The sequence below is a fragment of the Otolemur garnettii genome, unplaced genomic scaffold (genome assembly GCF_000181295.1).
Source record: "Otolemur garnettii isolate 467f Iridium unplaced genomic scaffold, OtoGar3 scaffold00075, whole genome shotgun sequence".
NCBI classification, from domain to species: Eukaryota; Metazoa; Chordata; class Mammalia; order Primates; family Galagidae; genus Otolemur; species Otolemur garnettii.
Genome location: NW_003852470.1, coordinates 6,276,558 through 6,303,196, shown reverse-complemented (window position 1 = coordinate 6,303,196; position 26,639 = coordinate 6,276,558). Strand labels below are relative to the sequence as shown.

General features: G+C 47.8%; 1 protein-coding gene across 2 annotated transcripts in view; it reads right to left on the bottom strand.

The window, feature by feature from the left end:
* The window catches only part of CUNH10orf90 (chromosome unknown C10orf90 homolog), a 220,664-nt gene that overhangs the window by 23,843 nt on the left and 170,182 nt on the right, over nucleotides 1-26,639 (bottom strand). Inside the window, exons 5-7 of one of the 2 annotated variants that reach the window (XM_003794064.1) lie at nucleotides 6,412-6,699; nucleotides 3,053-3,222; nucleotides 782-959 (exon numbers count right to left, since the gene is read on the bottom strand). In XM_003794064.1, coding sequence (XP_003794112.1) covers nucleotides 782-959; nucleotides 3,053-3,222; nucleotides 6,412-6,699 — 636 coding nt within the window. The remainder of the gene's footprint in view (nucleotides 1-781; nucleotides 960-3,052; nucleotides 3,223-6,411; nucleotides 6,700-26,639) is intronic. The other variant, XM_023515648.1, reaches the window with a different exon arrangement.

Sequence of the window (26,639 nt, the reverse complement as noted above, 5' to 3'; positions counted from 1 at the left end):
CCCAGGAGACTTTTATTCAGAACTACACTCATGATTTCACCTCCTGGGGGCCAGAACATTTTCCTAAGAAGAAAGATCTCATTCCTCTATCCAAAGGAATCAAACTGAGGTTTCTCTGGGCCTCCAGATTTTAAGATTTGGGTTGGCAGGCCACAGCAGTGTGCTCCAATGTCCCTCACCCTTGCCCTCGCCTCTCTCTGTTATTCTTGCTGGTTTAATGGTCTGTTTATAAGCTCTGTGAAGAAAGGACTGAGGGCAGGCTTGCTCAGAGCGGTATTCCTGCCTCCAGCATGGCACCCAGAGAAAGTTCCTGATAACTCCTTCTCCAGTGAGTGAGTGGGCCCCCACCCCCACCCCCACCAGGGTCAGCTTGACACCAGCCCCGCAGTGCTGGGAAGCCGGCCATCTGCTCTCTGAGTTCACAGCAGGAAAGGGGTTTCAAGATGACGAATGTTGATGTAGACAAGCTGGAGTCAACCTCTCACCCCGAGATCTGTTTTGCAATCTATAAAGGGCAAAGGGGATCTCTTGCAAATATCTGTTAGGAGCCAAGAATTTGAACTTGCTACCCTGGCTGCTATAGCCGTGTGGCTTCTTTCCCAGCCGTAACAGTGAATTTGTGTCCCAAGTTACTTCTGCTGAGTTCGATGCCCATATGTAATCTTTTAAATGGTCTGGCCCCCAGAACAGGCTTTCTGTGTGAGTCCGTGGTGGCATCTGGAATCATCACCCCCAATCCAAGAATCACCCCCCTCCACACTCCCTGCCACCTGCCACTTACCACTGAGAGGGTGGGGAATGGTGAACTGCTTCTTGTTGGCACGGACGGGAAGGAGGCTCTGTTTCTGCCCCGGGTCCTCCTTCCGCTGCGCCCTCCTCTGCTGCACCATGTGCTCTAGCTTCCGCAGCCGTTCTTGGGAGCGAGAAATGAACTGAGGTTTGTGAACTTCCAGCGCTTCCTATTTGGAGCAAAGAAGATGTTTCACTGGTAAGAGAAGTGACATGGGAGGGTGACATATCCATCCCATATGGCCAAGAAATAGATGAACAGTGTGACACTCAGAGACCAATGCCGCAGTGCAGAAGCATGTCCCAATTCTCTCTCAGAGCCTGTATAAAGATGGTGATGACATGCTGGTGACACCGGTCCTGGTGGTCAGTCCTGGCAAGCACCAAGGGCCCTGTCAGCAGGACCAACCAGTAACCAGTGTCAAAGCTGAGACCGCAAAGGTGACATCTGCCCATGTATCCTTCTACCCTGTCAAATCATTCTTTCCAAATGACCAAAATCTGAGAGCCCTACACTCCATATTCCAAAGAGACATGGGTGGGGAAGGAATGGGGCTGCAATGAGTCACTTGCTTCTTCTGGGGACTGGAAGCCTTAAGAAGCCCAGACACAGGTCAGCCAGACAGGGTAAATAACTGTGGCTAAAGGAAACTACTCCTTCTGGGAGGAAAGCTTTGCCTCTGCAGAACAGTTCTGGGAGCTCCACAGAACAGGCCCAAAGTGCCCATGTCTCCCCTTCAGCCTCATCTCCCCACCTGCATGCATGGAACCACCCATGCAGGCCTCCTGGGGAAGACTCACTGCCAACTGCTCTGTGCCGGGTGCTGGGCTAGCTGCTCTGGGGAAATTCATCTCCTCCTGGAATTCCACAGGGATTCAAGAAGGCAAGCCTATTTCTCCCCATTTGACAGATGCAAAACTGAGGCTCAGGGTAGTTTGGGAGATCACATGGCAGCCCTGGCTGTCGGCGCCCTGTGCTTTTCCCCCATTGCCTTCCATTGTCTTAACTTGCCATGCTTTGAGTGTCTCTGCTCAAAGTTGTCCCCTTGCCTGGAGGGACACCCAGTCACACCCATCGGCCTACCCTGTCTCCCCCCCGATAAGCCTGATTACAGGGTCCTGCTCAGTCCAATCATCCTGGCCTTTTCCTGATGGCCTGGAGCAAGAGTGACTTTACATGTTTTATCTCCACGCTAGGCTATGACCTCCTGGAAGCACGGGCCATGTCACATTGACAACACACCTCTTGCAGCCATGAGCTCAAGCCCTGCACATAGTAGGTACACAGCAAAGGCTCACCAGCCCTGCTGCCTGCCCCATGCCCCTCCCAGCCCTTGGGGAGCCAGTGTGGGCATTATCGGTGTCATGCATGTGCCCTTGGCAGGCACACTGTGAAGGGAATCCTCTGGGCTAGCACCAGCCACGAGGCACCACATGTCATAAGTCACCAGGACTGCTGAGTTCCAGGAGAGTTTCAGGCCCGGAGAGACGAACCCTAGGAATGGCCTGTTGGCCCAGATGTAGTTGCTACTTCTGGTGGCCCACCTGCCCAAGGATAGCCCTGGAGGCTTAGGCTGCTTCGGGGTCACCACAAGCGTCTCACCCAGGTCCCACTGAAGTCCCCCCAGAGATGCAGGAGCTGGCGCCGGCTCCTCTCCACAGTCATAGGGAGGTCTGTGGCCTTATTAAGTCTTCCGGAACAGGTGTGCGATTCACCATCAGTGGGGCTTTCTCTCTTAGGTTGCTTGCCTGCTTAATTTTTATGTCTCTGCAGGTTTTGAACTTTAAAAAGGTGTCTATAGTACTGCCACAGTCAGGAAAAGGTGCCAAATGAAAACTTTCATGCCCTTTCATTTACAGCCATGTGACCTGGGGCAACTTATAGCCTTCGGGCTCAATGTCCCCATCTGGAGATGGGGTGGATTTATAGGGGCTTCTGCCTGCTAGGAGTCTTGTGAGGACCGAAGGCACTGATGCCTGTGGCATGACCTGCGTGACATCTGGGAATCTGTCACTGCTATGATCATTGTCACTACCAAGAGTATCTGATTCTACTCTGGAGGAGTCAGTACCATTACCTCCGTTATTCAAACAGTAAGATGGAGGCCCAGAGAACTTTGGGGACCTGCCCAGAGTCACGGGGCCATTAGGAAGGGGAGTCAGGTTTCCTGCCTCACAGGCAGCAGTGAGGTCATATACCCACTGACACCCCAGGAAGGGTCTCCCCAGGTGGGAATCCAGCTGGGACGCACAGAAGCCTTACTTGCAAGGTCAAGGAGCTCGCAGATGTTTGCTGAGGCTTGGAATAGTCTTCAGACAGGTCAGGGCCGTCTGGCTGCTTAGGAGGCGCTGGCGAGGGTGAGGGCGTGGTGGGGTCCTCGTGCTTCTGACACTCCTTTATTTTAACGACCAAGTCACAGCATGTGTGGTCTCCTAGGAGAGATTCAGATCCCCTTTAGAGGGTACCAAGTGACTTGTGCCTGGTTTTCCAATGCCATGGGACACAAAAGGCCATTTTGAAAATGGAAACGCCCGAGGATTATTAATGGGCCTCGTTAAGCTGACAACATCGTGCCCCATCACAGACCCTCCAGCTGCCTGGGTCACGGGGAGGGATGTTCGCATTCCACCAGGCTTCACAACTGGCTAATTATGCCACAGAGCTATTCCCTCAGCTTCTGAGGTCTCCAAGGCCTAGACTTAAAATGAAAAGAAACTTCTATTCTGTGCTGCATGTTGTGTCCTGTGCAATTACCACAGTTCGGTTGCTTTAGGACAGTGTATTAATCTATCTTGTGTTTGCTGCACTAACGATATAAGGAGGGAAGACTGGTGTTCAATTATTTATCCCTCCCCTTAATTTGCCGGAGAGACCACTGGCTCCGTGTGAGAGACTGGCATGATGTCTCTCTCCACGCTGGGTTTTGGCCTCTTCCTAGGACCATTTTGACTTTCCTCAGTGGAACAAGTCAGGAAAAGCATTCACTCACAGCATCCGTCACTGGTGACTTACTGGCCAATGCCTCAGCCTGGAACACAACCTCCTTCAGTCTACCCTGAGCCCACTCACCACTGCATCTGCCTCCCCCTCCCCCAAGCTCCCTGGACCACTCCAGTGCTGAAACCTGACAGATTCTTCCTCACCTTTACCCCACGTGCTCTGCTGTCTCCGCAAATTCGGGTGACCTCCTACCCCAGGGTGAGTGCAAGCTTTCAGAAAGAGTCTCTCCCCTCCTAAGGCAAGACCCATCCCTGCCTCCACCCTGTCACCACTCAGCAGTATCCAGGACCAGGTGGGGTTGGAAGGTGCTGTCTGAAACCCATAAGCCTGTGACTCCCTCCAGGGCTGGACCATGTTACACCTACCCTGACCTCTCCATGGCACCAAGCGAGGTGCCCAAAGTGAGCTCGTTCTGTTGAGAGTGGAGAGGCGACCATCAGGGACTCACCTGGCCACAGGATGCGTCTCCCATGACTCTTCCTCTGAAGCCCCTGCTGTAACTGTCACCATTCATGCCGGGTCCCCTCTGGACTAGACTCGCCATCCGATTTCTACTCAAAACCCATCCCCAGTGCTTACTTCCCATGAGCCCCTGCCAACTGGACTATCCACAACTATTCATGGTGGGTGCACCTCCAGCTGCCACCTGTAAGCCTCTACCGCCACACACTGCTTGGTGGGGGAGGGATCTCAGGTCGTGCCCCTTCAATTCCCCAAACACTTGCTCCTGTTCTGCCCCAAGGGTTTCCCTGTGCCCCTCTTCCCTCTGGGCCTAACCACCAGCCCTCACCCCCTGCAGAGTTAATCCTGCCTCTGCCATGCTGCTGCCTGTGCTTCTTGGGAGTGTTTTCTGTGGCTTACCTGGTACACAGTTTCCATGCACGCTTCCCTCCCACCCTCCCCTCCAGCAGAGCCAGCACCCACGGGCCAGCCGTGACATCCCGTCCTCTTCCCTGCTCAGACAGAGACCTGCCCCTTGGATCTTGGAAGTCTCTGGGACTGTCTCAGTCCCTGCTTGGTCCCTCTCCCATCTGCCCTCCACATGGCTCACGAGACAGTTTCCTCCAGAGCAAATCTAATTACGTCTCTTCTGCTTCAAAGGCTTGGCTCTGCCTTCAGTCCCAACTCCCTTAGTGGGTTCAGCTAGGCCTTCCAACTCGGCTCATGAGCCCTTGCAGACTCATGCAGCCCCCACCCCTGCTGCGCCCTGGGACCCTGCAACCCCAGTCAGCTGTGTTCCCCCATCAAGCCTTCGCCTCGCATATGCCTTTTCCTCAGCCTGCAATGTTCGTCACCTTTGGGATAGATTTTTAAACCTCTAATGCACTTCCAAGTCCCTGCTGAAAATCATCTGCTCAGGGAAGACACCTCTGCTCAGACCCTCCTCAGAGTGCTGGGCTGTCCTCGGCTCCCCAGTTACCCACCACACAGACACAGCCATGCTGTGAACTGTCTCCTGCACTGAACTGTGAGCCTGGAGGTCAGGACATGCCCACCACAGCACCTGATCTACAATAAGTATTTAATAAGTGCTTCTCTGACGCATTAATGAATGGAGAGCTAGGGATTAACCTGGCCTCCAGGTAAATTTATTGCTGGGCACAGTGGCTCACGCCTGTAATCCTAGTACTCTGGAAGGGTGAGGCAGATGGATTGCCTGAGCTCAGGAGTTTGAGACCAGCCTGAGCAAGAGCAAGACCCTGGTCTCTAAAAATAGCTGGGCATTGTGGCAGGTGCCTGTAGTCCCAGCTACTTGGGAGGCTGAGGCAGAAGAATCACTTGAGCCCAAGAGTTGGAGGTTGCTGTGAGCTATGACTCCGTGGCACTCTACTGAGGGCAACAGAGTGAGACTTTGTCTCAGAAAAAAAAAAAAAAAGTGAATTTATCTTTATCAGTTACCATAACTAATTTAACTTTTACAACCCAAAGTTATATAATCTGGTATCTTTCTCCTTGTCATTTTCCATAGTTATCTGAGATTTGTAGCGTGAGAGGAAATCCAGATTTTGCTGCTGCCATAACGGGGCCCCCAGACCATTTTCTGCTTTGCTCTCCTGCTGTTTACAAGTCACGTCCACAGTGTTATTTAGTGGTGGTTGGCAGTGCGGCCTCTAGAAATACGTGAGTGAGTTCTAGCTCTTGGTTCCCTCCTCAGTGAGAGGCTGAGTTTGGGCCTTCCTGTGGGCATGTGTCCCACCTGGTAAGGAGGGGCACATGTGGGGGTCTGCCGTCCTCAACTGTCACCCCAGCTGTCAGTCATGGGGGCCTTAGGCAGCCTGGAGGACTGCTGCCTTTGAAACAGCCACCCAGACCTCTCATAATTGAGCCCAGAAACCCTCTGTGTGCCTGGGGAGGGGACCCTCTTCTTGGTCTCAGGAAGTACTGGCCTTTCACACAGTAGGACAGGGAGCCTCTGGCCCGGGGGGCTGCCTTCTGGATGCTCGGGAAGTGTGACTTGCCCACTGTGTAAACCTGCTGCCTCTGCCACCTCTCTGCTCTCCAGCTGGAGACGGGGGGCTTTGTCAGATGAGTGCGTGTGAACCAAGCCCAGGGAGACCTTGTACCACTCTCCACAGAAACATCCAGAAGGAATTATCTCAAGTGCCACCCTCACTCCTTACCTGTAGGGAGCTCTCTTTCTATCTGAGCACCAGGGTCTTCCTGCACAGATGTGCATAAATCTTGTAAGGGGCAAAGAAACCCAGGAAAAGGGATTCTGGGTTCCAGGGAGCTTTGATGTCGTCTCTCTGTGGGCTCAGAAAGGTCACTAGACTGACAGTCATCGCCTGGAGAACTGTCCCCATCGGGAAGGAAAGGTTTAGTGGGCTTCCGTTCCACTGGGGGGGCAGACAAAGCCACACGCCCTCTTCCTTGCTTCTCACTGCTTCCAGGGAATACGTTTGTGTTTACTAGAAACAAAATGAGAGTTGTGCTCAAAATATCTGCTTAGTCCAAGCTAAGGTACTGACTGCTGCTGCACACGGTGCTGGTTTAGGGACAGGATGATGAGGGCTACAGCATGACCTCAGGAGAGCGCATGCGTTTAGTACCCAGGGGCCACGTGGTCACACAACTTTCAAGGGGTGATGGTCATTCCTGGCAAGATTCCCAGGAAGGTCAGCGAGGGGCTCCGTTTGTACCCAGCGCTATCCTGCATTTGGTTCTAAAGCCTCCGTGCCCGGTGGTGCCCTTAGGAACTCATTTAATATTCTCTACAGTGAGCTGATTTGGCACCATGATTCTGTGACCCAAGTCCCTGGGTTCAAATCCTACCTCCACCATATTTAAACTATACAGCCTCATCTGTAAAATCTAGGTGAAGATTACCTAGATATTAAATATGATCTATTTATCATATAATTAAGTTTTCTGGAATAAACATATATTTATATAATAAACATTTTATGTAATTCATGTAAGTCAACTTTATATAACATATTTATATTACGTATTGAGATATCATTATTAACATGGAGGCAATGACATAATGAAATAACCCATGTGAAGAGTTTGGCACAGTACCTGCCCCTCAGTCAGCTTCTGAGAGACGTTAGTTGGCATCACTGTTGCAGAACACCGATGCCAAGTGATGAGCCAGGGCAGCTACACAGGCGGGAGGCAGCTCATTAGGAGGCTTGCCCAGCTCTGGGGAAGCGGTGATCGCAGGATATACACACACATGTCATTTGCCTCACGCTGTAACAGGGAAAGTCTGGAGACCACCTACGTCCACACCGGGAGGCCAGTTAAATGAGTGACGGTCAGTCTATGCTCTGTTGCAGTGAAGGAGAATGAGCTCTAGCGTAGAGGTGGGACAATCTGTCAGATACATCATTCACCAAACAGAGCAAGAGGTGGGCAGGGCATCAGGTGCACTTCCGCAGTAAATGCCTCTGTGCTCAGAATATCTCCAGAAGGCCCCAGAAGACAAGGAGGAAACCTTGCCTCGGGAGAGGGCGATGTAGGACCTGGAGCTGGGAGTGGACGGCAGTCTTTCCACCACCCATTTTATAATCTGGTTTCCTTTGTAACTTCTTTTCTTTTGGAATACTCTATACCTTTTCAACAGCTTTATTTTAAATGAGGCAATGACTAGTTGTGCCCCACCCCAAACTGAAGCCACCCAAAGGCTGTGGACCCCTGGAGAGAGCCAGTGCTGCCGGGAGGGATGTGTCCTCACCCTCCTGGGCATTAGGGAAGAAGAAAGAGAATAATAACAGTTGTCAGAAGATTGCTGCTGCCTTTTCTGAAATGTATTCTGTACAAAAAGGAACTGAGCTGCCACTAACCTGCTCAGATAATAACACCGACCTCTTGTAACCATTTCTGAGATGTGTATAATTTGTCCCTGAGTCTGATTTTTCAGCTAATGAGAGCAGCCTGGGAGTGGGTGTGAACAGGTCCGGCAGAACAAAGTCCTGGGAGCTAGGAAGTCCCCCAAGCAGAGGTGAGACAGCCCGATAGCGACCCTTTTCCTGATTCACCAAGAGGGTGAACCCGGCTTTCCATGCCCTTACACAAATAAATAAAATGCAGGTAAGGTGCCACTGGGTCCCTGTGTCAGGTACTCAGAAGCATGAAAACACGGCAAGTGTTACTCCCGCTTGTCAACTTCCCACATACTGTGAGTTGGCTTTGCTAAATTATACAGGAAATCCTTCTAAATTTTTATTTAAAAAATCATCAATGCTATTTAAGTATAAAATATTGTAGGTAGAAAACATCCTAAAAGAGTCATTTCTTGCTACATTGGGGCCTTTTATTAGGAGCTCTTTTACAGAGTCTAAGTTGGTTGCCAAAGGTGCAGTCTCCATCTGCCAGGTAGTAGAGATTCATCTGGGGTTAAATTCTTTAAATCAATGTATTTATTTATAGATTCAGAGAGATCATGCAATCTTTTCATCTATGTGTCTATTAGCTATCATCTATCTATCTGGTTTAATATAAATTCTTAGGTGAAGGATCCTGTGTTAGTCAGATGTTACACTTGTGACTTGAAACAGTTAAAACAACCCCAGGAAGTAGAACATAGTAGACTAAAGAAAAAAAAAAAAAATGGAGCCTGCAAAGGACTTGCCGGCAACTTAACAATCGGGTCTCTTCCTGTGGATTCTGAACTGTACAACCATCATCCATGAACTTGCCTGCAGTGGGGCCTTCCCAGGGCTGGCAGCTCGTGGGGTCTCTCATCCTATGTGCTCCACATACAGCCTGGACTCACAGTTCTCCATTCAGGCCCCGTATTTTAAATTACATCACCCCAGTGAAGACCTACAGCCACTGCAGGCTCAGCCCATCTGAAGGGAAGTGTGACAAAGAAGCAGCCCACGCGGGACAGGTCTACTTCTTAAACTGCCGCTCAAAGCCTCCCTCCTGAGTCTGCCACACAGAGAGGCCGGCACACCACTGCTCCCTTTAAATAGTAACATCCCGACGTCCCCTTTTCTAAAACTGGTCGCTGCTCCATAGCTCAACTATCCAGCGAGCTCGCCTATCCCAGAATTGAGCTCCTTACCAGGAGGCAAAGAAAAAACAAGAAAAAAGATCCCACCCAATAGTCATAAGTCCCTTCTATCAAACTCATGACCCTGACTTAGAGAAGAACCTTTCGGACCACTCTGATGTGCTCATTTATGCTTTTCTCGAGTTCATTTTTATTTGAAATGTATGATACTATTTATAGTTTCGAGACATTCAACAGGGCACTCACAAAACTGCTTCCTACAAGCAGGACATTCCCTGGCCTCGGACATCACCCTGGAGCTGCTCCGGGATGACACCCACCCACATTCTACCCAGACGCAACCACTTGCCCGAATTGTGGGTTACTCTGCTCACTGCTTTTGTTTCTGATCTTCCCATCTTTGTAGGTGTCCTTAACCGATATGTTTTCAGTACCAAAATCCTAAGTGGCAAGCACAAAGTTAGCTACTTTAAGGTAAGGACATCACCACGTTGGTTAGATAAAAGCTTCCAGAAGTGAGTGTAGCCGGTTGGCTGGGCCTTAGCTTCTCTGCAGCTTGCAGGTTGTGATTCTGGTGAAGACAGTGGCAAACCATGCGTGAGTCCTGGACACAAAGGGCTGGCCATGGCTGGCATCAGGTGGGATGGCGTGTGGCCAAGCGTGCTGGCTGTAGGAACAGGGTCGGGGAGGGGCTGCTCCTGATTTTCTGACCCTGACCTCACTGTGTTCAACTCCAGGTCTCAGAAGCAAGTGGGAACAAGATACTGCAGTGAAATACGGGCCTGGAGCCAATCAAGCAGGATGGGGGACAGAGGATGGCAGACTTTCAAAGACCTCACAATACATTATCGAGACAGTTGAGAAGAGGCATGACCCGGGACAGGTAAGGACATCACCAGCCTGTGTGATGGTGTCCCATCATCAAGACACTGCCTCCATTGGCCAGAAAATGTCATCATAAACCAATTTGATAGAAAAAGATATTTTACTGCTTCTTTCCAAATATTATACCAATCTCTGATGTTCTCTGATGAGCCTCTCCTGAGCCAGGGGCTCCCCATAGGCGCACTCTTCCAATATCTGTGGGGATGTTGTTCACAGCATGAGACTCAACAGCCCGAGTGGTTGCCAAGGAGAGAGACCAGCACAGCAGCAAGCCTCTGCCAGTGAAATCTCACAGGAAAAGCAAGAACACTGAGAAAGACGGACACGTGAGCCCAGAGAGGGCAGCCGTCTGGGGACGTTTAATAGCCTCAGGCGGGCCAGTAACATAGAGAACTCAGTTTAGGGTCAGGTATGTCCCAATCAGTTCTTGTGAAGGTGCTTCTGTTTAACAGATAAAACTTCAGTGCTCTAGAATATTGGTTAGAGAAAGATCTTGGAAGATTTGGGTCATAGCTCTGTGAAGCTTTCTGACCTTTCAGAACAGACTTCAACCAACCCATCAACCAAAGAGCTGCTTCTAACAAAGCAGGACTTCTCCAGCCCAGGACACACACTGCCTCCCTCGTTTTAAAGTTTCCAGTGGTGACGTTTTCTCACCTTAGAAGCTGGATCATCCTACAGCTCATTGTTTCCTAGAAATGCAGTAACTAAAGTCTGTCTCTGGCTACCCAGACAAATGTCAGTCTCTAAACCCAGCTGTGGGGCGGGCTCCGAGTCTCCCAGCAGTTGTAAAGTTACTCCCCATGACCTTCAGTCGTCTGAAACTGCCTTCTTCCTTCAACATCTATCTCAAGCTCAGGTCTGCATTTTCTATTTTTTTTTTTTTTTTGAGAGGGTCTGACTCTGTCACCCTGGGTAGCGTGCCATGGCATCATCACAGCTCACGGCAACCTCAAACTCCTGAGTTCAAGTGATCCTCCTGCCTCAGCCTCCCAAGTAGCTTGGACTATAGGCACCTGCCACCACACCCGGCTAATTTTTCTATTTTTAGTAGAAACAGGTCTCACTTTTTCTCAGGCTGGTCTCAAACTCTTGAGCTCAAGTGATCCACCTGCCGTGGCCTTCCATGGTACTGGGATCACAGGCATAAGCCACTATGCCTGGCCTAGGTCTGTATTTCATGAACATCCTACATGTCCCCTTTCTCCCTCACCTGTAGGTTCTCTTCTAGCAAATCTGAGACTACAGCATCTTCCTCGAAACCAAATAAGCAAGCTTGGTAGCACTGGGTGTCCGTCAGAGGGAACCCACTCTGTACCGGCACCTCCGGGTGAACTTGGGACTCTCCTGGCTTTCAGCAGAACCGTGCTGTCCCCTCTTCTGGTGCTGGGAAGCCAGGGGCTGCTCCAGCAGGGGGTAAGTCATTCTTCAGCAGGGGACACAGAGGACACGGAAGAGGAAGGAAGGGGCGCAACCACAGGCACACAATAGGCACATAGCTTTTCAAGCAAGCATTTTTTTGCTCTGTTCTTTTCCTTTCAGAGGAGAGAGAAAAGCTGAAACTACTTCTAATTACAATACACAGAAGATGAAATAAAAGAAAGTCAAATTCTGTTGTGGCTCTTGAGAAACAAGAGAGGTGCTTGATGTTGTGGGGAGGTGCTGTCTGGGCACTGTCTCTGTCACGGCTTCAGTTCTCAACTGCAGGTAAAAGCCCTATCTCCTCTCCTAGAATAGGACTCTGGTGCTGCTGCATTTCACCCCATCCAGACTTCTGTTTAAAGTCAACTGATAATTGTTCCAGCACATTTCTGTTCAATTGCTATAGTGCGATGTCACAGCCCAGGAAGGGAGACAGAAAAGGGGGAGGTAGCAGGTGTAAATGGGATAAACAGCCCCCGGCAGAGAGGAACGGGAGCTGTGACCTGCGACACCAATGGTCCCAAAGACCATCCACACAGCAAAAGCAGAGCTGGAACTAGCGCCATGGGGAGGAGCAGACAGAGAGGAGGGATGGGAGCCCAAGGGGACAGTCAGCCTGGAAATCAGCCAGCAAGGATGAAGGGGTATCCATAGCCGGCCAGCTAGAGGAAACACACCAGTAAGACTTTCCTTTGCAGAAAACCAGATTTCCTGCAAACGCCAGCGCTTCCTAGACAGTAAACATGTTTCTTCTGCTAGAAACATCAATCATTAGAACCTTAAAGAAATAGACCTAAGGGTGAGGGGGCCAAGGACCGAGAGATAACAATGATCTGTAAAAACTGGAGCCAGTCGCTGGCAGCCTATGAGAAGAGCCTTCTCCTTTGGGAAGCCAGGGCAGATGGTTTAGAAGGGACGGCTGTTGCTGAGATGACAGCACAGTGTTAGGGCACAGCTAGGCCTTTAGTCCAGTGATCGGAACTGAGTATTGGGAAAGCAGATAACAAGCCCGGCATATTCTTTGTTACTGGCTTAGGGTCAAGTTTCAAGACGCCATGCAGGGACTTGTGCAGACGACTCTAGGGACAGTGAAGACGCACACGGGCAGGGGCACAAATCGCCCCTTCTGAGGGGAGACCAGGGGGACACTGGGTAAGGAGCCAGGGCTGCTTTTTCAGTAGTGCTGTAATCCTAGAGATTTGGGGATGATGAACAGAAGTTGTAAAACACACTACAGCATCAGAGGGCAGGAACACGGCACAGACGCACACACATGTGCCTATCTGCTTCCAGGATCGCTTTGGCTTTTGCTAAAATTACTTTTTTTTTTTGAGACAGAGTCTTACTATATTGCCCTTGGTAGAGTGCCATGGTGTCACACAGCTCACAGCAACCTCCAACTCCTGGGCTTAGGCGATTCTCTTGACTCAGCCTCCCGAGTAGCTTGGACTACAGGCACCTGCCACAATGCCCGGCTATAAAAGTGCATTTCTCATTAAGACATATTTCCACTAAAACAAGTTTTCTAAATTCTAAGACTAATAAATGATCACTATTAAACAATTCTACCTATAGAAAATATTAAAAAATGGCAACCCTGACAGTCTGACACTCCCTGAGGCGCTCACAGCAGCCACCTGGGAGGGGTAGTGTGTCTTTAGTGCATCGATATGTTTTTCTTCTTTTCTTTCATTTCCATTTCAGATGTAGCTTATAACTGAACACAGTTGCCCCCCACCCCATGCTCAGTGGCACATAGAAGCATCCTCATGGCGGGGGTGCTCCTTGCTGCTGCCAGCCGCTCTTTCCATGACGCCTGATCATCTCGGCTGCCCGGTATCACTCCCCCATTCGCTCTTCCCTGGGTGCTCTAACCACCCAGCAGGAAATGCTGCATGTTAAAATTGATCCCCAAATCAGGCTGGCCTCCAGGTGGCAAAGGGAACAGCAGAGAAGAAACTTGGTCAAGGTCACTGCAGCCTACAGCGTCTGCTCAGGCCCAGACGCTCATCCCACAATCAATGTGTGTGTGAACACACACTTGTGTATATGTGTGCAAGTGTGTGTGTAACTTTTGCCCTATTATCCTCATCTGAGTTTTCAGCAATCCAGGCAAGGAGAAAACAAAGTTTTCTATTAGTCTTTCCTGTTTTCTTAGAGAAATTTCTTGAACTCATTATCTTCAAATCAACAACTATTCACTGAGTATCTACTATGAGCCAGGTAATGTTACAGGGCACTGAGGATTCAGTAGTGAAGAAGACCAAAATCCCTGCCCTTGTGCCTCCTATGACCAGTGGCCGTCACCTCTATTCCAGCCAGTACTCCTGAAACCAAGGCTTGAAACATATATGTCTTGAGCTGCTTCCCCCTGCCCCTAGCCGGTCCATCACAACCTCCTACTGCCCGACCACACGCTCCAGCTCCTCCAGCCCACGACTGCTGCTCCGCTCATGCCTTTTATTCAGCATGATTGGGACCTCTAGTTCTCACTACTTCTGTGGCAGACACAGCTGGCTGCCTATCCAATATCTATTCTTGGCTTTTTTTTTTTTTTTTTGTAGTATTTCAAAAACCTTCGTTTTGTTCAAGATTGTAATGGTCCCAGATAAAAACATCTTGGTCTCATAGGTTGGGAGAACTAGAAAGAAAGGTCTGGAGAGTGGATGGTCCAGCTGGTATTCAGTGTGGATGTGCATGTGATGGCTGGAGTCCTGGCAACTATTCTGTGAGTGCAAGGATAAGAGCCACACCTGAAGGAAGACACAGCAGCAGGGGCCCTGATGATGTTGTAGGGCTATAAAATCCACCCTCGAATACCTCCTCTGGGTTTCTTTTATAATAAAATCATACATTTTTAAGCCACTGCTTTTTGAGTGTCTAATTACTCAAAGTTAAATACAAGTCCTAGTTGATCTATACAGGTATAGGTCTATTTAGATTGGACTAGTAGTAGCACACATCAGAATCACACGACAGATTTATTAAAACTCAGACTCCTGGGCTTACCCCAGAGTTTCTAATTCAATAGATCAGGAGTGAGACCCAGAAATGTTCATTTCTGAGTTCCCAGGTGGTGCTGGTGCTGCTGTGCCAGGAACCACACTTTGAGAACTGTGAGATTAAGATATATTACAGATAAGAAACAAAGAACAAAAGCAAACAAATGTCAGTGGCTTAGGACCTTGCTTCTGAGAGTGTGATACGTGAGCCAACAGACAACACCTCAGACCCGCTGGATCAGAATTTGCGCTGCAGTCAATTCCCAGGTGGTTCTCAGGCACATCCATGTCTGAGGAACAGTGACACTTATATGACCTGTGCCAGCCCCAGGGGGATCTGCTCATCACCGTCACTCCGGAAGGTTGGCAGAGGCTGCATCTGACACCTGCCTCCACAACCACGGTGATCAGGAGAAGGATGGATCACCTGCATGGCCCCATCAAGCCCCACTCACAATTGACTTGCGTCACTCAGAATGTCACTGACCAGGGCATTAATGTCAGAGGTGGATGGTGCACAATCCTGCCATGTGCCCATAAAGAGGGTAAGGGTGTGAAAGAACAGTCTAAAGACCCCTTGCCTTTGCTATCCCTTCAACGACTCAGAGACCAGGGACTAAAAAAATTTAACAAGGGATAAGAATAAATGTAACCACTAGAGCTAAACTACAAATCTTCTTGGATACGAAAACAAAGCTAATGAATATATGTGTGTAGGTATTTCAAAGCAAAGAATACATTTTAGAACGAAACATAGCAAATATGACAAAATGCTAGTAATTATGGTGACGAAGTTGACAGCATACATCGGTCATATCAATTAAAGAAAACGGACTTGTCTTTAAAAAAAAAAAGGCTTTAAATGTCACATGTAAAACAAAGGAGCTTTGGCAATGCCTGACAAAGTATGAACCCACCTTTCCCCCAGCGTTGTCCCTGCGAGGACCTCCCTCTGGTGGGACTGACCAGGTGGTCTGCAGGCCCCAGCTTGCATCACTGGCTCACTTGCTCTTGTCCTCTATCAGCAAGTGAGTCAAGGGCAAGCAGCACAGGTCTAAGGATGAGGGCTCAGGCCTGGGGGGAATAAGGGCCCCGTCACAGAATGAAGGGGCATCGTTCTGGACTGCATTTGGGCAGATGGGGCTGGCTCCTCCACATAGCAAATTCTGTCTCCAGCACTGAGCTGGGGGTGCTGTCACCTGTGCTGAGGTGCAAACATGCATAAACCCAACATGTGGGGCTGGCTAATGAACATGGTCAAAGTGATGTCAAAAAGACCATTTATTTTGAAAGCCCCAAGGCAGTGAAACACAAAATCCCTTGAATGAGGCTGGCAGCTCCAGGAGGTTCGGGGTGGGCGCAGGCTCTGACTAGGTCAGTGAATAACTGATACACGTGCTTGGGCTCCAGCCCCAGGGTGGCCACACGCGGGTGGATCCTGACTTCCTGATCTCAACATTCCTATATTTTGGAACAACACCCTACAACAACCTCCACGCTACGGTTCTGCACACTGGTCCATCAACTAACAAGCACAGGCCTCCGGAGATGCCAGAGCTCCGCGTTCAGCCTGAGTACAGTCGTCAGACAGCCAGTCCCTGATAATAACCTGAACATATCCTATATTTTCCCCCTCTTTAGAAAAGTGAGTAGCTAATGGGCATGTGAGTATGCCTTGCAAAACTGAATAATTATAATTAAGTTGAAAATGGAGACTTATAGGTACAAAACCTTCACTCCTGGTCATGGGACTTAAGTTGGAAATGGGTTGATTTCATGCTGAGTTGTGTGAGCCCATGTGAAATGCTTAACATACACAAGGGAAGACTGAGCCTGGAGATAAGCTGTAAGACCAGAGTTTCTCTGATGCTTTGTGGGGCCCAGCTGCGGGGAGACACACAATACCTCCACTTCCTGCCTCTCCCGGTCGGTCCTTTCCCTCCCTCCAGCCCCCTCAGACCGTCATTTCCATTATGAGGTCTGGTAACTCCATCTTGGGAAGATATAAATACCTCAGAGGATTCCATGGCAGAGAAGGAAGTGAATTCCAAGGCTGTACGATTCCCGTGGAAAAGGCCCCTGGCTGTGCTTCTCAGCACCGTCGGGGTGCTGAGCCCTCCTAGCCCAGCTGACATCACTTTCCTGGTTTTCTCAGATGCATCTTACAAATCCCAATCATGTCAACCCCAACTCTGCTGGAAACACGTGGCTCTGTGTGCCTTCTAGGAATGTTGTGCCCTTTGAAGACCCATTTTTGATAATCAGAGTTGGAGACACTCCCCAGGGCCGCTGATAGAAGGCCTGCCACGTGGACACAGTGAGGCAAAGTGCAGCCGGCAAGGACAGGAGCCGCCTGTGGCCATCAGCACATGGAGCAGGAGACACTGACCCAGCTGGTTTCTCTGCCTTTGTCTTACATGACCATAAGGCTTAGATGTTTAATGCCTTTTCCCTCCCCAAGTGACCATCATTTCCCAATGAAATAAACATGTGGTGTCTACCAGACAAAGGCTGCTCTTTCTAATCACTCCCATTGAAAGTCGACTTCCTGAGTTATTTATTTCTCTTCTCTGTGAGTAATTCACAAGAAACAAAACATACTTCGTTTATGGGCTTGTCCCAGGAGGCCACTTAGATACAGAAAAATGGAAATATGTTTAACTGTTTCTTAAAAGCTACTGCGAACATTTGTTATCTCGGAAAATCATTTCCCTTAACACCTACGGAGGGAGGGATTTCTTTGTGAAAATAAATGCATCACTACATACAGAAAGAAAAAACATATCTTTTGTGGAGCAATGTGCAGAAGACAAAATTCTGAGTTTCTCAAATGCTCAGTTAACACTCACAGCCGAGAGTAGTTTCATTCCAACCCTCACATTGGCAGTGAACTACAAAGAACCACCGTGGGATGTGCATGTCGCCCATACCAAATGCCCGCCTCCCCCCTTTTTGGTCAGAATATTCAATAATTTCAAAATAGTATGAAAAAAGGATAGTTGGTGAGCTTTCATTAGGCTTTAAAACCTCTGCACAGCCCAATCAAGTTTTCCCAGAGCTGCTCTTCGGAAGACAGGTGTACTGTGTCTGTCTTCGCTGCCTGCCTTTCAGCCATCTTGGGTCCCACCCTGATGCTTTTCAAAGAAATCTTCTGGGTCAGGCTATAGGGTCAGTATAATTCCCTTTTAAAATGCTTAAGGTGATAGATACCCTGCTTGCCCTGATTTGATTATTCCAAATGTGTGTATGTCTGTATCACGGCACCACATGTACCCCATATATACACACAAACATTAAGTATCCATGCCAATTAAAATGTTTAAAAAATTGTAAAAAGTGAGTCAGGCACCTGGCCCTTAGGTTGCAATGATGCTTGTTGATTTTTTTTAAGAAAAACATTTTAAGTGTCCTTTTTTTTTTTTTTATTTTCAGACAGTGTCTCACTCTCTCACCCTGGGTAGAGTGCAGTGGCACCATAGCTCACAGAAACCTCAGACTCCTGTGTTTAAGAGACTCTGCCTCAGCCTCAGGAGTAGCTGAGACTACAGGTGCACACCACAACTATCTGGCATCGTTTTTCTATTTTTAGTTGAGATGGGGTCTCACTCTTGCTCAGGCTGGTCTTAAACTCCTGAGCTCAAGCACTGCACCTGCCTCAGCCTCCTAGAGAGACACGTAGGCCACACCCGGCCTAAATGTCCATTGTTCACGTCTCAAGTGGCAGCATTCAGAAAGCAGGGTGAAGGGAACCAGGGGGATTTTTGTGCTATTTTACTCCATTTCTATAAATCCAAACTAACAAACTTAAAGTTTTTTAAATAGTCATTTGTGACAGGTTTAAAATGTCCCTCAAAGAGTAGCGGTTTTCTATATAGTTGAAAGTCACTTCTGAGTAACTTTGGAATATGACTGCATCTCCCTGCAGCTACTGAGTCACCCGAAATGGCATAAATGTGTTTATAAAATTTTGGGCTGTATTTGTTAAACCCCCCAGATGTGTCTCAGCATGGTGGAGAGTAGAATCCCACCAAGCCCACCCTGTGGGCCTGTGACTATAGTCCCTCAAAGAGCATGACACGAAACCCCCAGGGTGGCTGGGTTTGTAACATGGCACCATTTCAGAAAGACAGAAGGCACTGGAAAGGACCTGGGGTCTGGGACCTACTCCCGCCCAGTTTTGCTGCCCATTACTTGTGTGGCTGTGCGCAGGTCACCCCACCCATCTCCTCTCAAGTTACCTGTCTATACAATAGGCTAACAACCCTCCTGATTCATGTGGGGAAATGGAAACTCATGCAAAGTCAACAAGAACAATGCACAGAGATGAGCCTTCATTATAATTCACCCAGGCCCGTGATGGCCACACCTAAGGCACCACTTTAAAAATAAAACCCTTGAGTGATACAGGTAGACGTGGCCCTTTATTTTAAACCTAGAGGAAAATATGTGCACAGGATGACAGAGAGGCAGGGAGACAGTCTGCTCCGTGGTGTGACCTAAAGTCTGCTCTTTCCTGCCCATCCCGTCAGCCTTACTAGATGAAGGGTGGATGAAGGTCAAGGCAGGTGAGAAATGTGACTTTTCAGCAGGGTGGGAGAACTGTCTTTGGGGCACGGCAAACCGAGCCATCATCCTGGGTCTGAGAGGGGCTGTTGGGGACGGGTTCTCACACCACCCCCGTCTGTGATCTCGTCCCCACGATGTGCCAGCTTTCTCTGTGTCATGGGGCCTGAGGAGCAGGTGAGAGGGAAGGAGTTAGAGTCAATAGCAGGAGCTGGAGGAGATCTGAGAACCTCACATGACCTTTAAATGGGAAAACAGGCCTCAAGTGGGGCACATCAGCCTCTGCCCCACCACACGTTCCCTGCTGAGACGGACACACGTGAGCCCTCTCTCTGTCATAGCTGCCTCTGAGCACTTCAGATTCATTGGATACAGATATTTGTACCAGGGTGGGAGAAGGGAAGGATGTAGTGAGAATTGTGCCAAACTCATGCTCTACCCCAGGCCCCAGGAGTAATAACCACAGTTGTCCAAAGCCAAACAGTGAATAGAAATTTCTGGACACTTCTATTACATGGCTGTGAGCACTGAGGCCAGGGCTGTGCCTTGTCCCAAAGCGAGTGGCCCTCCTGATGGGTTTTCCACGGAGTTGGGCTCAGGTACAGTCTGGTTGAACTGAATGACCAACTGCACTAATTTCTCAGAAAATTCCAGTCAATGGGACAAGCTCTAGGGTGTCACTGGAGGGTTACCCAGAAGCTGGCAAAGAGATGGCAGCAAGAAGGGGGCTGGATTCAAAGGCCTGGGCATGGGGCTAAGAGCTGGAGTAGAGAAGATGCCCCTGGGTGCTGAGCTCCCAAGGGCCTGAGCATTCAATTCCAGCTCCTCGAGCTCAGGAACACAGCTGATGGCGTGCACGGCGCAGGGCCTCCCCATGGCCCTGGGCCTGCTGTTATTTATACTCTTGGGGATTACTCTTTTCCTCCACCAAGAAGCCTTTCTCCCATTAAGGCTAATGGAAGTCATGTGGCTTCGCTGAAGGCATTTCTTTTTCCAGATCTTCTAAAAATAAAATGTGGAGAAGAAAAACATATGCATTGCTTCTATTCGAGATTGTAAAATCTAACAGAAAGGATCAGAGAGATTCCCCGCCCTGGAGATCCAGTTCCTTCTCAGCTATAATAGCAGACAGGTTACTTGCCATTAAGTAGACTGAGATGGGGGATGGTGTGAATTCTGCTCAATTTATTAGATGAGCACAGTTAACATGATGCCCTTTCTATCCCTTAGCATAATACATCCCATCTTCTCTTTGATGACCAGGACACTGGAGGGTTTTATTGGCTAGTGGGGTCCTGCATTACTGGTTTGGAAGGAGCTCTATGTTTTGGAAAAGTTTACTATACAGAAAATGTCTAAAAAAGAGAATTTAATTTTTCTAATGATCTTCATTATTTACTTGTGCTTATGTATGGCAAGGATAAAGAAATGCCTCTCGGATATCATAAAATCACAGTGAAAGACACAAAGCTCCTTCTGAAGTCACATGTTGAGGGAACAAACAGTCATAAAATGTTAATGCCACTTAAAATAATAACACGAGTGTGGGCCAAACTCAAACTGTCACTGCACAACAGCATCAGAAATAACCCTCTGGTCTGCATGTCTCAAGCAAGTACAGCAATTTCCAAACTTGGCAGAATTTGCTCCATCTTCTGTTGTCCTAGCGTCCTCATATTCCGCATAGGACTACTATTTGAGGTGCTATTCCCATCACTTCAACATGCAGGCATCACTAAACATGGCCACAGCTCTGGACACAACTTGGTCCAGTGCTTGGGAACTTCCAGGCACATCCAGACTCTGCCTGGCAACGAAGGTGGTCCCCACAGACAGAACATCCAGCAGTTGGCTCCCCATCATGTGTGACTGGTAGATGTCCAGGAGGGGCCTGCACCAACCTCTGCCATTGTGTCCCTTAGTTCAGTGACTTATTTACCTCCAAACGTGGGTGTTTCTTCAAGTCCTCCCTTGCCTGTGTTCTGCACGGAATCCATCATCAATCCTGCTAATTCTACCTAAAACGCACCTCAAGCCACCGGCTCTCTCCATTTCCACTCACGCTGCTCCCCTGGCTGGCCAGCTCACTCTGCTGAGTTTCCTGCATCCCCTGAGACCTGGAGAGAATGCGAGTCAGACTGTGACAGTCCTCTGCTCAGATCGCTCTAGTGGCTCATAGTTTTTATGTCAGAAATGATTTATGTGTTTCTGACATAAACCACAATCTCCTCCCAACTACATCCTGTCTCTCTCACCTCCATGAACTCAAGTGACCTCTCCCCGTCCCTCTGCCCCTGCCCTAGTGGCCTTCGTCTTGTCCCTCCTTACTGTGCCATGTCAGGGGCTTTCCACTGGCTGCTCCTTCCATCTGAAGTGTCCCATCCTCTCCACTGTCACAAGGCAGGGCCCTTCTGGCCTGTCATGCAGACTGTGGCTGAAATGTCACTTGCTTGGAGAAGCCTTCCCTGGCCACCCCATCCGAAGGAGCCAGAAACTAAATGCCCTGCTCGCACCAGCCGATTTCAGTGTCTGAAAAAGCTTTTATCACCACATGAAATTTCTCCTGTTGGAGAATCTCCTCATTGCTGTTTCCTCCCCACTCAACACCAAGCTCTGAGGGAGCATGGACCCTGCTTGGCTTACCGCAGTGCTCTCAACAAACACTTTGCAGGTGACCAGGTCATCCCTTAATTGATGACCCATGTCTTCAGTAACACTTTTTAGCTCAGGAGGAGCCTAGTAAAAACCTGAACACTCACTCGCCTATCAGCTAATAGGAGATAGCAAGGAGATACAGAATCCCTACCCAAATGTCATGGGTGGAATTTTGATCAGTCTTAAGACTGAACATTAATGCAAGACTTTGCAAGTATTTTCAGGTACCTTCTATGTTCAGGCATCCCATGATGGATGACCTAGGGATACCATAGTGAACAAAGGGACACAATTATTGCCCCCACAGAGTAGGCAAGTTGGGGAATTTGTGACAGAAGGGAACCGTTCCATCTGCACTCTTGGGGGAGAAAATCATGTTATTCTAAAGGAGGTCTTCGGGAAAAAGAGATTATTCTGCAACTAAGGCTACACCCTGAATGGCACAGACATTTCTGAGCTTCTCCAGAATTGTTCCTGCTGTGTTTGGGAGGTTGGAGGGAGCCTCATCCACCTTAACTGAATCGCCATATTGGCAGGTGCTAGATTCAGGGCTCAGAAAATGATAACCCCAAATGAAGCCTCAGAAGCAGTTCCAGAGGCACAGTCTGGCCCTGACTTCCCCCACCCTCTTCTCTCTCGCCCTCATTCTCTTCAAAGCAAGTCACAGAAAGTAGAATCCATCTTTCCCGACACAGTGCCTAGAAACCTGGACTCCTCATCTCCAAAGTCAGCCAGAATGCCTAAAAATATTACTCTAACATTCTACATCTTTCTGTGTGATAGCTTTTATAGACATAAAAAAATTCAGTCCCTCCTTCCAGAAGGCCTACTCCCGACCCAGAGGAAGAGTGCTACAGTAGAAAGGCCGAGAAGAATCTGAATAGACAAGCCCGCTGGGTCTCCGCACTCAGGCCATCTGCTCAGACCCTTTTCTGTCCTACATGGCTGTCCCTGCTGCCTCAAACCCAAGTGTATAATCAGATAGCTTCTCCAGTATCTCTGCGTTTTCATTTTGAAGGCTCCTATGTCACATAAAACTAAAATTGAACAAATTTGTTAGGATTTTCTCTTGTTAACCTGTTTTTTGCTTTAGGGTTGTCAGCCGTGACCCTAATGACAAGCAGGAAAAATCCTGTAGTACAAATCCTTTCAGCTGGAAGGGAGAAGTAGGGTGCAGGGCTGTGCAGCCCAGGCCAGTGGGAACAACAATTCAACCACACACTACGGGCATCAGCTCTTGCCTTTTTCCACTATGAAACTCACATTCTTTCTCTGCCAATGCCTTCTCAGAAGCACAGGCAGGTAGAAAATCAGACAAAAGCCAGGTATACAGAAGAGTGGGGAGAGAGACGCCAACAGCTCGGCGACACTGCCGCTGAGATCATTTGCTCCCTGTCTGGCGAGTAGTTGGGGCTAGGACTTGTCCCTGGATTCGAAATTATACATTTTCCATTTCTGACATGGCCACCAACCTGACCACATGAGGGTAGTTTTCAGGAAGGAAGCAGCTGGTCATCTTTATGGGGCATGCAGACCAGACAACAAACTCCAGCATGTCATTAGGGAAACGGAGAGGGTCAGATCATGTCTGAAGGTAGAAGTGTGGTGTGCCTTTCCTTGCAGAAAAAAATAATCCCAATTTTAATGGGAAATTTCTTCACTGGAAAAAGAATTACAGAACAAGTTTGGTTTGGGGGATGATTAATTTTAAGTTTCCCTGTACTTGTGACATCAAGTACCCTTGTGGAATAGTAGACAACATTCAGAGATCCAGTGCATTTTAAAATGATTACCTTCTAAAAGACATTGCTCGTTCAAGTAACACAATACAAGACACTTATGCTCTGAAAATTATATTTCAATAAAGTTGTTAATAAATAAATGTTTTAAAAAGCAAAACCATTCACCATGTTGCTAGGCATGTGGTTGGCTGTTTCTGAACCAGCCGGGACAGCTGGAAGTTTGGAGATTCTCATCAGAGCATTTTGTGCTTGGCAGGTGGAACCTGAGTGACACTGCTCTGAGCTTGGCATTCTGGTCTCTGCTGCTCTTTGAGTTGTTCTTTCATTTCTTTTGGTTGAGGAACTAATTCATCTCAGCTGCAGAGACTCGAGTTTTGTGCTTTAAGTCTCATAATGTAATTAAGGATTCACATCAATTACATCATGTTAAAAATCCTCTCTCAACCCTTTCTCCACTAATCCCAGACTCAGGGCCTTATGTGCTGACTTGATCTATGCACAGGAGAAAAGCACAGGGCTCATTTGCAAGCCCCAAGCTAAGCTTGAAATGATCAGTGATATTTTAGCCTCGTCAACGTTGTCTGAAAATGTACACATGCTTCTGGTTTGTGATTTGAGATCATGGGATGTGTTTTTATAAGGAAATCCGACCAAAGGAGGGCCACAGCTTCAGAATAAGACTTCAGCATTAGCTCCCTGAGCACAGATTTCACACCAATCAGATGCAGGTATTATCACTCACAGATCTCTGGTGTGGATGGCCCTCAGGCTGGGCCCTAAACTGCTTTTCCATTACCATATTCTGTTTGCAGCCCATCAAGCCCCAGCATCCAAGCTCACGTTCCATCTGTCATTCTCTAAGCCTTGTGCACATCTGTGACTGCTGTGTGTGGCCTCCATTCCACTCATTGGAAATCAATCTTCCTCCCAATTTTGCAGGCTCAGCACAGGGTTTGGTTATCCCATGGGTCTGACTCAACTCATTTTGCAAACACGGTTGCTAGATCTCTCTTCTCTCTCCCCCTCTCCCCACCCTTGTATACATCTTGGGACAGAGAAAGTTATCTTTCTCTTCACTGTATCTCCAAGGGTAGTATTCATATGTACTCTGTACTTAAACCTTAAATTGTGTGTGCTTTACGTTCCCAGTCTCTTCATGTACGTGCCAGTTCCCTCAAGATTCATCATTATTTTGAGTTGACATGACTACCCCAATTCTCTAAAGACAAAGAAGCCAGAACACAATAGCCAAGAGGTAAAACACAAGTTCAAAATGATTTAGAGGTAACTACAGGCTGGCTCAAATGGTATAGGATAACCACGGTGGTCCCTGGGGACATAAAGAGTCAATACATTTTATAGCCCTGTAATATTCTGAAATAGAAAAAAAACTAAAGGAAGAGTTAATGCGTTAAAAACTCCTAACACTAAAACAATTTCTGAAGTAGGAAACACACACACGTGGTCAATCAGCAAACAAAGAGTTCTGCCTTCCTATGACATGAAATTAGACAAACATAAGATGCTACTTTTCACTCATCAAATTAGCAAAGTGACTGACTTCTAGCGTGAATATAGAGAGACAGAGACTCTCCTACACCGTCAACGGCAGCGCACGTTACTGTAATAGGATGTAGAACAATTAGTAATATAGAATTGAAGGACTTAACAATGTCCACATTGCTCACCAGCAATTCTGCTTTCAGGAATATAGCTTAAGAACTAAATAGAGGTGTGGTCAAAGTTTTACACATACAGGTGTTCAAATATTATTTATAGTGGTAAAAAATGAGGAATCCAGCTAAGTATACAACATTAAGAATAGTTATTAGATAGCTATTTCACATGCTTGTAGAGAACATCTAATAACTTCCAATAAGGAAAATAGGCCACTCTAATTCATCGATTAATAAAAAAACTGTATCAATGTTACAAAAGGCCTAACAAAGTGAACCAAAAAGTTCAAGACTGGGCAATGGACTGAATGTCCCTGTCCTCCTCAATGTGCATGTTAAAGCTTTAATCCCAATGTGATAATAGTAGGAGAGAGGGTCTTTGGAAGTTAATTAAGTCTTGAAGGTAGAACCCTCCTAAATGGGACTGGTGCCTTTACAGGAAGCCAGAGAGCTGGCTCGCTCACCTTCCACAGCATAAGGACACAGGAGAAAGCAGCAGTCTGCAACCAGAAGTGTCCTCACAAGAACCCAGCCATGCTGCTCCTGACAGATCTCAGACTTCCAGCCTGCAGAACTGTGAGTAATGAATGTCTGCTGTTTGTAAATTACCATGTCCATGGCCCTTTGTTATGGAGCATGATCTAAGACACGCCGTTAAGTTCACCTGTGTCAGTGAGGAGGCATACCATGCATATGTGTAGAAAAATTAGTATTGCTACGTGATAATTAAATTCATCTACAAATTTAATTTTTTATTTAAAAAGTCCTAACATTTGGTACAGAATTGCCCAGAATATCTAATTCGAAAAAATAAATTTACAAGATCTTTTTTATCCTACCATATATTGGCAATTTAGATACCCCCACTGAAACCCTCATGTTATGAAGCAACCAAAAACATTGTAAATAAGTATAATACATATTTTAAATATATGGACCACTTTGAAAGAAAGTAAGGAAACTCTTCTGAGTTTAAGAAGAAAACTAGAGAATAAACCTAGCTGCCTTAGAGGCCATGGTGATTTCTTGTAGCCTGTGGTTTTATTTATTTATTTATTTATTTTGCAGTTTTTGGCCAGGGCTATGTTTGAACCTGCCACCTCCAGTATATGGGGCCCTACTCCTTTGAGCCACAGGTGCCATCTGCCTGTGGTTTTAGATTAAAGACCAAACAGAAGGCCAGAAGACAAAACCTGTGACTTGAAAAGGGAGGAAGTCAGACTGAAAACTCCTCAATAAAGCCTCAGTTTATAATCACGAGTTGGCCTCTCTTCAGGCTTCGGGCCAAAATTCACATAATCAGCTTAGGACAAGAATAAACAACTAGCAGCTGAAAAATTGGCATAATGTGAGCATGGAAATACCTTCTACAAGAATATATCCTAAACCCAGGAAATTTCCACAAAAAGATTCCAACAGACATGAGCTCAGAATCATAGT